Source organism: Orycteropus afer, unplaced genomic scaffold (genome assembly GCF_000298275.1).
Source record: "Orycteropus afer afer isolate SDZICR_OR568_19922 unplaced genomic scaffold, OryAfe1.0 scaffold00784, whole genome shotgun sequence".
Lineage (NCBI taxonomy): Eukaryota > Metazoa > Chordata > Mammalia > Tubulidentata > Orycteropodidae > Orycteropus > Orycteropus afer.
Genome location: NW_006922371.1, coordinates 89,862 through 102,551, shown reverse-complemented (window position 1 = coordinate 102,551; position 12,690 = coordinate 89,862). Strand labels below are relative to the sequence as shown.

General features: G+C 36.5%; 1 protein-coding gene across 1 annotated transcript in view; it reads right to left on the bottom strand.

The window, feature by feature from the left end:
- The window catches only part of PROS1 (protein S), a gene marked incomplete at its 5' end in the record, with an annotated part of 78,866 nt that overhangs the window by 31,008 nt on the left and 35,168 nt on the right, over positions 1–12,690 (bottom strand). The window contains one exon of the mRNA XM_007957720.2: positions 5,919–6,108. Coding sequence (XP_007955911.2) covers positions 5,919–6,108 — 190 coding nt within the window. The remainder of the gene's footprint in view (positions 1–5,918; positions 6,109–12,690) is intronic.

The following is a 12,690-nucleotide window of genomic DNA, read 5'->3' as shown; positions in this document are numbered from 1 at the left end:
AACAACACAGTCACCAGAAGAAAAGAAATTAAATAAAGATTCAAGTGGAAATCAATGAAACAGAAAATAGAAAGACAATAGAAAAAATCAACAAGACTAGAAGTTGGTTCTTTGAAAAGATTAGTAAAATTGACAACCACTGGCAAATATAACAAAGTAAAAGAGGGAGCGAACACAAATAATACAAGTAAGAAATTAATTGGGCGACACTACAACAGAATCAAAGAAAGTTAAAAGGATGATATCAGGATACTACGAAGAATTGTATTTCAACAAATTTGAAAATCTAGAATAAATGGACAGATTTCTAGAAACATACTACTTACCTAAACTAACAGACTGAAATGGAAAATTTAAAAAGACCCATAATAAAAGAAGAGATTACACAGGTCATAAAAAATTTACCAACAAAAAAAGGCCCTGCCCCAGAGGGTTTCACTGGAGAATTCTACCAAACATTCAGAGAAGAACTGACACAAACCCTACTCAAACTATTCCAGAACATAGAAAAGGATGGAATCCTCCCAAATTCATTTATGAAGCAAGCATAACTTTGGTACCAAAACCAGACAAAGACATCACTAAAAATGGAAAAGTACTGACCAATATCCCTCATGAATATAGATGCAAAAATCTGAAATAAAATCCTAGCCAATTACCTCAAACAACATATGAGAAAAACATAATACATTATGATCGAGTTGGGTTCACATGAGGTATACAAGGATGGTTCTAATTAGAAAAACAATCAACGTCATCCATCACTTAAATAAAGCAAAGGAAAAGGACCACATGACCCTACCAATCAATGCAGAAAAGGCATTTGATAAAATCCAATACCCATTCCTGATAAAAACTTTTCAGCAAAATAGGAATAGAAAGGAAATTTCTCAACATAATAAAGGGTGTATATGCAAAACCAAGAGCCAACATTATTCTCAATGGAGAGAGACTGAAACCATTTCCCTTGTGAACAGCACCCAGACAAGGATGCCCTCTATCACCACTTCTATTCAACACTGTATTGGAAGTTCTAGCTAGGACATTAAGGTAAGAAAGGGAAATCAAAGGCATAGCAACCCCTCCTTGGGTTTCTGAGGCAGTATCTCTGTAGAAGTAGATTGCCCAGTCTTCTTTCCAAGGAGTGGCTGGTGGGTATGAACCACCAGCCTTCTGGTTAGTAGTCAAATGCCTTAGGCATTACACCACCAGAGCTCCCAATTTTATGTGGAAAGGACAAAGACCTTGAATAAGCAAAGCACTATTGAGAAGAACAAAGTAGGAGGTCTCACACTCCCAGATCTCAAAACCTACTGTATAGCCACACTAGTCAAAACTGTCTGGTCTTGGTATAACAACAGGCACATAGACCAGCAGAACCAAAAAAATACATCCATCGACCTACAGTCAGCTGATTTTTGACAAAGGGCTGAAATCCATTAAATGGGGAAGAGATGGTCTCTTTAACAAATGGGGCTGGCAAGACCAGATATCCATTTGCAGAAAAATGAAACAAGATAGGTACCTCACACCACACACAAAAACAAACTCCAGATGGATCAAAGACTTAAATGTGAAACCTAAAGGAAGAAATATTCATTATCATTAGCCATTAGAGAGATGCAAATCAAAACAACAAGATACCATCTTGCCCCAGCAATAAGAACAAAGTTCAACAAAGCAGAAAATAACAAATGCTGGCAAGGATGTGGAGAGACTGGGACTCTGATACACTGCTAGTGGGACTGTCTAATGATACAACCACTGTGGAAAGCAGTATAGTGATTCCTTAAAAAGTTGGAACTAAAAATACCATTTGATCCAGCAATCACATTACTAGGTATATATCCTAAAAAAGTGAGACCCAGGACAACAACAGATATATGCACGTGTTCATCACAGTGCTCTTTACAATAGCAAAAGGAAACAACCTAAGTGTCCATCAACAGAAGAATGGATAACCAAACTATAGTACATACACACAATGGAATACTATGCAATACTAAATAATAACATAGAATTTACAAAACATTACATAACATGGGTGAACTTGGAGGACATGCTGAGTGAAATAAATCAGTCACAGAAGGACAAATATTGTATGAGTTCATTACTGTAAAAAGTCAAAGAAAGGTTTATATAGGGAAAGAAATTTTCTTTGTTGGTTACCAGGGGTGGTGGTGGTAGGAACACTGCAAAAATCAAAATAATACTAATAATAAAATAATAGAAAAAGAAACAATAACAAAAAAAAGAAAGATACTGAGACCATTTTATGTCTTCTCTCTGCTCTTCACCCTCAGGTGATGGATGCCCTCATTTCTTACACCACAGAGAAAATAAAATCAAGGAGAGAACTGCTAATAAACAAAAGCCCTATATATATGGGCTCAAATTGACAATAGCAACTTAAAAATAAGACAGGAACCTTAAGAGCAGTATATATACATATTAACAAGGGAGGAACAACTCAGAAAAAGTGGCTAAGAAGAGTTTATACAACTCGAAAAATGTAATCAATGTCACTAAATGGGACATGCAGAAACTTTTCCATTGGTATAGGTTTTCTGTGTATATTGTCAACAACAACAACAAAATAAACAAAATTATATAAAAAATAAACTATCAAGCTTCATAAACTGGTAAAAATGTTATACAATAATAATGTTTTTAAAATAAAAGATATGGAGTACAAAAAGAAATCTTATTTATATCGGGCATGAAAATTCATAAATTGTGAAGATATTGAATTAAGTAAGTCATAAATTGTTAAAATAGTCAGCATCCAATTTATTAACAGATTAAAATTTTTCTCTGACTTGTTTATATGTGAAATGTTACTTAAATCTTCATTTTTAATGAAAATTGTATTCATCTAATAAATAAAGGGTTTTATTTAAAATATAGGCATATTACTAAATACTAGTTTTGTTTTAAAAATGATCATAATCAGGAGAAAAAAAAATATGTAATTTAACATCTGTCTTCCATCCAGCTCAGAATTCTGTCTTTTTTTCATGATTCTGAAACAATTCTTTAGTGAATACCTAACATGACAGGTAAACATTTATCTCTTTCTTTATTACGTATTATATCCAACACCACTGTCATTGAAGTGATTCTGACTCATAGTGACCCCCTTTGGATCTCCAAGGCTATAAAACTTTACAGAAGTAAATTGTCTCATTTCCTCCTACAGACTAGCTGGCGAGTTTGAACTGCTGACCTTCTGGTTAGCAGCCAAATGCCTTACCCACTAAGTCACCATACATATGTATGTATGTATGTGTGTGTCTCTCTCTATATATAAAATATAAAAACCAAAGCCAGACCCACTGTTTTTGAGTTGATTTTGACCCACAGCACCCACCAATGGATTTCTATGGCAGTATATCTTTATGGAAGTAGATTGCCCCATCTTCCTTCCATGGAGCAGCTGGTGGGTTTGAACCACAAACCTGGTTAGCAGTCAAATGCCTTAGGCACTGTGCTCCCACATATTATATATTACTTAGAAATTTACTTAAACTTCCCTTGAAACAGCCAGTACTTCCAATTCGTATAAAATCTTTGGATAAAAATTCTGCATGTTTGCTACTTTTTGCTGAAAAGGGGATTTTGCTAAAAAGGGGATTTTATAACGATATTTGGGGACATTAGTCAGTAAAATGCTATGTTCTTCAGCATATTTGTTATAAAAACTGTATGCATCAAATATTCTAGATATAGCTTTCAATTTGGAAGGCAAATCTACCTTAATGAAAGCATCAGGAGAAAGCAAAGAATTTCATTGATTTCTGTAAAGAGTTCCACATAATCTTGTGAAGACATTTTTCTCTCAGGATAAAAAGCCTAGAATCTATGGCTGCCAAAAAGCAGAGAGCCCCCTTTTTGGTGAACTGTATCTGTGCCCAACTATACTATGTTTATATTTCAACTGTAACATATTTCACATTATATTGCATATTTCATATTATATTATAGTTCATTAGATTGGATTTGGTACTAAACTGTGAGGTATCTAAATCAAGAGCAATGAAAACTTCTTGCTATAGTTCTTGTGTCTTGAACTAAGGAACTTAGCATTTTTAAAGCTCTATCAACTTATTAATAGATGAATGCATGAGTGGGCAGATGAAGGAATTAAATAAATTAGTGACCACTTCACCTGGCTTCTCAAAAAGACCTCTTATGAGGTTCTGTAGGCCTAGAAACATCTATTTTGAATACCAAAGTGCAGTAACTTCACATTGTAAGGTGCAGTTCATCTCTGACCTATCCTCTGCTGAGGGTATCAATGATGCTACTGAAGAAAAGACTTTTCCTCACTATAGACCAGCAATAATCCCTTCTCCAAATAAGTTCCATTTTAATCCAGTCTACTAAAGTGTTATTTCCAGTTATTAAAATAAAGGCTTATTATAGGGAATATTTAAAAATGCTAGTCTCTAAGCACTCTAATTAATATCAGTTACATTTTGATGATACAATCGTTAAACGTTCATCTGCTAGCCAAAAGGTCAGCAGTTCAAACCCATGAGCTGTTCCACTGGAGAAAGATGTGGCAGTCTTCTTCAATAAAGAGTAAAGCCTTGGAATCCCTATAGGGCAGTACTACTCTCTCCTATAGTCAGTATGAGTTGGAATCAACTCAATGGCAGTGGGTTTTGTTTGTTTGTTTTTTAGTGTACAATGCTTATGCAAAATTATTTATCTTTATGCTTCTATTTAAAATTTAATTAAATTTTTTATTTTGTTACTATATGTGGTAGTTAAGTTTGTGTGTCAACTTGGCTGGGCCTGGTTGAGAGGCTGGGCAGCTGAATGTAGTTATTCCCCATGGTGAGACTGCTAATTAACTCCATGGTGGAATCTATTGGAGCAGCTGAGTAGCTGCTCTGGCTGTGTGGTCTGCTTGCCATATATAAGAAACAGCTTTGGAAATGGTTCCTAGCTTATAGCACACTTGAACCCTTCACATAGCCATGTCGTTGTTCAGCAGCTTGCCATGCTCTGCTGATCTTGGGACTTTCAATGGACTTGAATCAATGGTCTGTCATGTTGTTTGATAACATCAGGACTCTGCCATTTTATTTGTCAACCTTGGGCTTGTTAGCCTCAGCAGCCAGTAGCTGCCCAAGAGAAGAGATGCCTCTAGCTTCAGCGGGCTGGGAGCAAGAGGTAGAGCTGAAGCCCAAGGTCGAGGGGCTTTCACATAGCCCCTAGAGCCCAGCACTTCAAACATGGACTTAAAGCCCCAAAACGGTAAGAGAATAAAGTCCTGTTTGTTAAAGTAACCAGGACACTATGTATATTTCTCTTTCATTTTCTAAATACTCGTGGCTATCAAGTATAATTTTCCTTGGTAAATGCTGTCTTTGAATGAACTGTTAAGCCTGATAATAATAATAATCCCTAGCCTATATAAGAGATATCACTGTTTACCTAAGAGCAGCAACTAAAAAGGGGAAAGACTTATAGTTGAAAGCAACTTTAGATAGTTGTCGGAAACCCCAAATATATTAAGTGACACTATCATCTTCCAGGCCATTTCAGGGATATGCAGCGTGTACTATGTATTTCACATGCCCACTGCCATCGAGTCAATTCTGACTCACAGTGACCCTTTTGGACAGAGAAGAACTGCCCCATAGGGTTTCCAAGGCTATAAATCTTTGCAGAAGCAGACTACCTCATCTTTTTTCTCCAGTGGAGCAGCTGGTGGGTTTGGCCTGCAGATCTTCTGGTTAGCAGCCAAACACCTTAACCACTAAACCACCAGAGACCCTATATTTCATATAAGATCAGCTAAAATTAAACCCACTTCGATTTTCATATCACTATAAAAATAAATCTTAATGATGTTATATAAACTGCAACAAGGTGGGAAGGTTCTTTATGAAACCTCAATAACATACCATATTCCAGAGACCATTATTAATAACATTGCCTCCAGTAATGATTTTGGTTGTATCTTCATTCTTAAACTGAATTTCAATCCTTCCATCACGAAGTGCAAGCAGGAACCAAGCTGAGTGATCAAGAGATTCTGCGTACAGTATAATGCCTTCTGAATCATATGTCCGAAAATCAAATTCAGCTGAAAATCTAAACAATGGACAAATAGTGATCCTTAATAGTGACAATTATAGAAGTTTCAGTGTATTATTTTTTTATTTTTTTTCTTAGACAAGTAGTAATATACTAAAAGGGTCAATGATCTATATTGTTCCCCGGAATTAAAAAAAGAGAAGGGTAGGATCAAACTGTTTTATTAGCTCTCACTCAATGGGTGTTTAAAATCAAATTATTATATGTCCTTTTTATTCTTGGTATCTTTTTTTTTTTTTTCTCAGTGAACAGATGCTTTGGTAATTTTTCATCTTTTACAGCATATATTTTGAAGGTACTCTCATTCATATGCTGGAATTAATATACATGTACAAATTTTAGGCATGTTGTATCTCTCCTGGAGCCTTTTATGCCCAATCCAATCTGACATTAGGATTTTTTTTTCCTGCTGTATCCATAGGTGATTAGTAAATGATTTTACAATTCCATGATCTGTCTAACCACCAAAGAACATATTTTACCTATGATTTCACATATGTCAGGAAAGAATGATTCACAGAGATCTATAAAAAAAGCATCTGGATAATTGCAAACATAATTAAGACTTCATATGTAGTGAGGAAAGAACAAGTCAAAAACTTTAAAATGCATTTGATAGCTTGATTTCAAAAGCTGTCCAAAAACTCTAATTACATAAATCACCATACGAGAATACATGTGAGGAGAGCTTAAGGGATAGTCTAGCCATATGTTTGAGGGTATCTGAGCTCTGGCAATGCCTATTGCTGTTACTATTCTGGACATGTACATAGCTATAGCTATTAGAGAAAAGGAAAAATCTTAGGCATATTGGATTAAAAATAACATGTGTTGATTCAGTGCCCTTAGGACACTTTAACAAGAATCAGCACTGGAGTTTCCAAGGGACCTCCAAATCAAAGTGATTTTTTTTTTTTTTTTTTAAAGAGAAACAAAGAGAAGGGAAAGTAGTTGTATAACTATTTGTCATCTGGGTTAGGTTAAAAGAATGGTAATTTAGGTTAAAGTACCAAAATTTAAGATTATTGCTAAATAAAGCAAGAAGGAGTCTCAGATCTTTATCCCCACATAAATTCTGCTTCATGATGTTATACAAAGAAATTATCAAAATACTATTTTATCCTCTCACATTTCTTATTCTAAAGCCCATCAATGGATTTTTAAATATTCTCTAGGATTAAGTAGGATTGTTCTTTATCAAAATTATTGCAGGAGCTTCAGAGTAAAAGATAAAGGCATATTTTACAGCAGAGTTAATGGAATGAGGTGCTTATCACAAAAAAAAAAAAAAGAAGAAGATAAAGAAGTTCAGTTTCTAAAGAACAATGGGGTTGGAAAAGCATTCTAAACTTCAAAACAAATGAAAAATATATAGCAGGTATGATTTTCTTGCCAGCATAACCAAATAATACATTAATATCTGATTACACTGGCAAATTTAATGTTATGGAACACATAAAGAGACAGATGAGCAGCTGTCAAAAATAAAATAGCAATTATTGTAACTTCAGACCCATATATTCAGGTCAAAAACCTCACATATAGAAAATACCCTGATGCAGTCTGCCTAATCCAAAAGAGAAGACAAAACAAAACAAATGCCCCTTTGTCAGGGTTGTAGTTGATGGAAGAGCTATGCTAAACCTTCTCTTTTAATGGTATCCTTGAAATATTTCTGGATATGGCAGTAGAGCCTATGAATAATGAGAAGATTGCTCTAGCAATTTAGGATTGTCCCAGATTTAAGAGGTAGTGTCTCCAGAAATCACAACATACATGTCCTAGAAGATTGGGTGTGAGTTTTCTATGGCTATGTAACAAATTACCACAAACTTACTGGCTTAAATAACACTCATTTATCACCTCACAGTCCCGCAGGTCAGAAGTCTGAGCATGACATAACAGGTTTCTCTGGTCAGGGTATTACAACCCAGGTTTGAAATCATGGGATGAGCTATCCGAATCTAGGAGGCTTCTTCAAAACGCACTGAGTTTTCATTTGTTGTTGTTGTTATGTGCTGTCGAGTCATACCCAACTCATAGCGACCCCTCCTTGGGTTTCCGAGGCAGTATCACTACGGAAGTAGATTGCCCAACCTTCCTTCTGACGAGTGGCTGGTGGGTTTGAACTGCCAGCCTTCTGGTTAGCAGTCAAGTGCCTTAGGCACTATGCTACCAGAGCTCTTGAGTTTTCATTTAGGACAATTTAATTCCTTACCGTTGTAGGACTGAGGACCTTGTTTTCTTCCTAGTTGTTGCCTATGGACTGCTCTCAGTTCCCAGAAGCTGCTCTCAAGTTCTTGCCACATGACCTCTTCCATTGATAGTTTACAGAATTGCTGTTCTTTTTCAGGAGAATCTATTTAGTTCAAATCTTCTTCTAGAGGAATGAGTCACTGGGCAAATGGGCTCATGACCATAGTCCAGGGGGACACTAAGGTCAATTAGCATAACACAGATCACAGAGACAATGTCCTACATCTTACTTTGGTGAGTAGCAACTAGGGTCTTAAAAGTTTGTGAGCAGCTATCTAAGGTGCAGCAATTGGCTCTTCCTGTCCAGAGCAAAGAAGAGCGAAGACAATCAAAGACACAAGTAAATAATTAATCAAAAGGACTAATGGACCAAGTAACCCCAGCCCCCACAATCCTGAGACCAGAAGAACTAGTTAGTGTCCAGCTACCACTGCTGTAAGGGACCTCTTTAAAGTGTTAAAGAGCAAAGATGTCACTTTGAAGACTAAGGTGAACCTAACTCAAGCCATGGTATTTTCAATCACCTCACATGCATGGGAAAGCTGAACAATGAATAAGGAAGACTGAAGAAGAGTTGATGCCTTTGAACTGTGGTGCTGGCAAAGATTACTGAAAATATCATGGACTGCCCAAACAATGAACAAATCTGTCCTGGAAGAAGTGCAGCCAGAACACTCCTTGGAAGTGAGACAGGCCAGACTTCATTTCATCTATTTTGGTCGTGTTGTAAGAAGGGATCATTCCCTGGAGAAGGATACCATGTTTGGTAAAGTAGAAGTTCAGTGAAAAAGAGGAAGACACTCAACAAGATGGAATGACACAATAGCTGCAACAATGGGTTCAAGCATAGCAAGGATTGTGAGGATGGGGCAGGACCAGGCAGTCTTTCTTTCTGTTGCACATAGGTTTGCTATGAGTCAGAGCTGACTGAATGGCACCTAACAACAGCAACCATGGCTGACCATTCTGAAAGGGATCACTACAGGAGATCCTGGAGAGAGTGGGAGAAAAATGTGGAAGAAAACTCAAAAGTATATTTAAAAAAAAAAAAAAAAAAAAGACTAGGCTTAATTGTCTGAGAGACTAGTGGAAACTCTGAGTCTATGGTCCTTAGACACCCTTTAAGCCTGGAACTGTATTCAGTTCAACTTTCCACCAACTGATAGGCTTGTAAGTTGAACTGTAACACCAGAGAGGTAGGCACTCATTAGAACAAACAACTACATGAGATCAAAAGGGCTGCAGTTGCCTAGTGAAAAAGCTCAGAAGGCAGGAAGGGATAGGAAAGAAGGAATGGAAACAGTAACCATAAGGAGGATGTGGGAAGTGTACTTTAATATGGGGAATGGTAATCAATGTCACAAAACAAAACACAAGAATTGTTGAATGGAAAACTAATTTGCTCTGTTAATTTTCACCCAAATCACAATAAAAAGTTCTGGAAACAAAATAAAAAATATTCCTCTAGGACAGTCTAATTCCACTTTCAATAGCTTTCTCTGATTAACTCAGGTCCATCCAGATAATCTCCCTTTTGATCAGCTCAAAATGTACTACTTTGGGACCTTAGTTGGTAGTGTTAGTGGTGGTGTGTCATCCAGTCAATTCCGACTCAGCAACCGCATGTGACAAAGTAGAACTGCCCCACAGGGTTCCCTAGGCTGCAGTCTTAGAGAAACACATCACCAGGTCTTTTCTCCTGTGGAGCTGCTGGTGGGTTTTAAATGCTGACCTTTTGCTTAGCAGCCCAACACTTAACCACTGAGCTACCAGGACTCCTTGGGACCTTACTTATGACTGCAAAACCCCTCTGCCATATAACATAACATAATCACAGTTTTGATCATTTTCATTCTAAATCCTAATTATCTCAAGATGATTGGATTATACTCTTAATGGCTGTCTTAAAATTTTGCTAACCTCTCTAGGGTATATAAGGAGTGCTTGGCTGGTAACTGAAAAGTAAGTAGTTTGAATCCATCAGCCGCTTTGCAGGAAAAAGATGGGGCAGCTTGCTTCTATAAAGATTTATAGCTTTGGAAACACAGAAGGCAGTTCTGCTCTGCCCCATAGGGTCACTATGAGTTGGAATCTACTTGATGGCAATGGGTTTTTGTTTTTTTAACTAGGGTATAAAGTCTCTGGGTGGTGCAAGTTGATTTGCCATCGGGTGAGCTGTTAGAATCTACCCAATGCCTCTTTGGAAGAACTTCTTGCATAAAGTTTACAGCCAAGAAAACTCTATGGAACAGTTTTATTCTGTAATAAATGAGGTCACCATGAGATGGAATTGACTCCACAACAACTGACTTGATCTCCTCCACCCACCCACTATGTTATGCCACAGAACACATCTCCTACAAGTTTGCGGCAGGGGGTGAAGCATGGTAACACTGATAGGGATACCACTTGCAATGTGCCTCAGCACCCCCTCAACTGTAACAAAGAAAAGAACATAGAATAAATTTTTTATCTTTAGAATTCCAAGGAAATGTTTTAAAAAGGTTGAAATATGGAGTAAAGTATGTTAAATGGATAACAGTACAGTAGGAATTTACTAAACTCAGATCGTATAAAAAAGAACCAGTTTGCCTAGAATAAAGACTTCAATTCTCTTTCATACCCATATGAGCACTTTGCTGTGTGAAGCATGTTTTATCTTGCCAAAATCCAAATCTGTGTATCTTCAGGATCTTCTAGAAGTTGATCCTATTTTGGAGATCATTTCCTTCTCTTTTTAAAATTCACATTAAACTAATAATTCAAAGAGTTTTATTATGTATATTGTCTTTGTGGAATATATCAGCATACTGATTCATTACACTGGGGAATTGTTCATTCTTTTTTCAGAAGTATTGTAGAATAACAGCGAATGTGTTAACTTTGGGTAGGAGTAGCAGTTGATCATGGGAAACGGAAGTGAAGTAATTTGCAAAAAACAAGAAAAAAGAACTAGCTGTTCTCTGTGCTAGTTACATGGGTGTAGTTTAAAAAAATTCACCAATGAGTACCTTTATGATATGTGTGCTTTTCCGCATATATCTTATACTTTAATAAAAGTTTAAGCTAAATAAATAATAAAAATAAATACATACTGCTGTTGTTGTTGAGGAGAGGAACTCAGGCACACCCAAAGCAGCAGTGAGGGAGAGCAGGAAAAAGGGGATTAAAAGCCAGGAACTCTGACAGACAAGCAGTCAGCCACAGGGATCCAGGTGAGGAGAGGAACTTAGGCATGCCCAAAGCATCAGGGTGGGAGAGCAGAAGAAAGGGGATAAAAAATGCCAGGAACCTGGACAGAGGAGCAGTTAGTTGTTGTTATGTGCTGTCAAGTCGGACCTGACTCATAGCGACCCCTCCTTGGGTTTCCGAGGCAGTATCACTACGGAAGTAGATTGCCAAACCTTCCTTCCAAGGAGTGGCTGGTGGGTTTGAACCGCCAGCCTTCTGGTTAGTAGTCAAGTGCCATAGTGGTAGGCATTATGCTACCAGAGCTCCCAAATACATACTAGAAAAGATAACTGTTTAACCAATTCTGATCAAGCTATTGTGAATTGTCAATGAGAATGAATATCCCTGAAAGTGTCTAAAGGTATAAAAGAATTAACTTTTTCTCTTTCATTCTCCTTATTCTCATAGCAAAGATGATTTGTCTGCACTCAACAGCACTAAAAGAAATTATTTTATCTGAAATGTGTTAAAAGGAGAAAACAGATTTTGAAGGGAAAGGGAGTACTGAAGAACAATTACATTAATGAATCTTAGAGGAAATGCCAGTGTTTCTTAACGATAAGACTTTTATGAGTTTAGTTGAATTACTTAATGAATAATCACTCATATATCTAACTAAATTCCAAATATGTATGCTTATTTAATTAAAGCATTTTAAAATATGTGACTCCATAATCAATATCAAATGTTTCCTTCCTTTCTATCATTCCAATCATATTACAATTTCTTTCTTTTAGTTCTGACAATACATATCTAAGAAAATTTGATAACTAAAGTAGAATCATAACTCAAAAATATAAGCATCTACTGCTTCCCAAAAGTCAAACTAACTACAAGACTAAATGATATTTTATATAAAATCTTTAAACCTATCTAAAATAATATTTTAACAAAATTTTTATTTTCATCAAAGTAAAACATATATAAGGAGCTCTGGTGGCATAGTCCCTAAGGCCTTTGACTACTAACCAGAAGCCTGATAGTTCAAACCCACCAGCCAGTCCTCAGAAAGAAGACTGGGTAATCTACTTCCATAGAGATACCACCTCAGAAGCCCAAGGAGGAGTCGCTATATAATAAATTAATTAAATA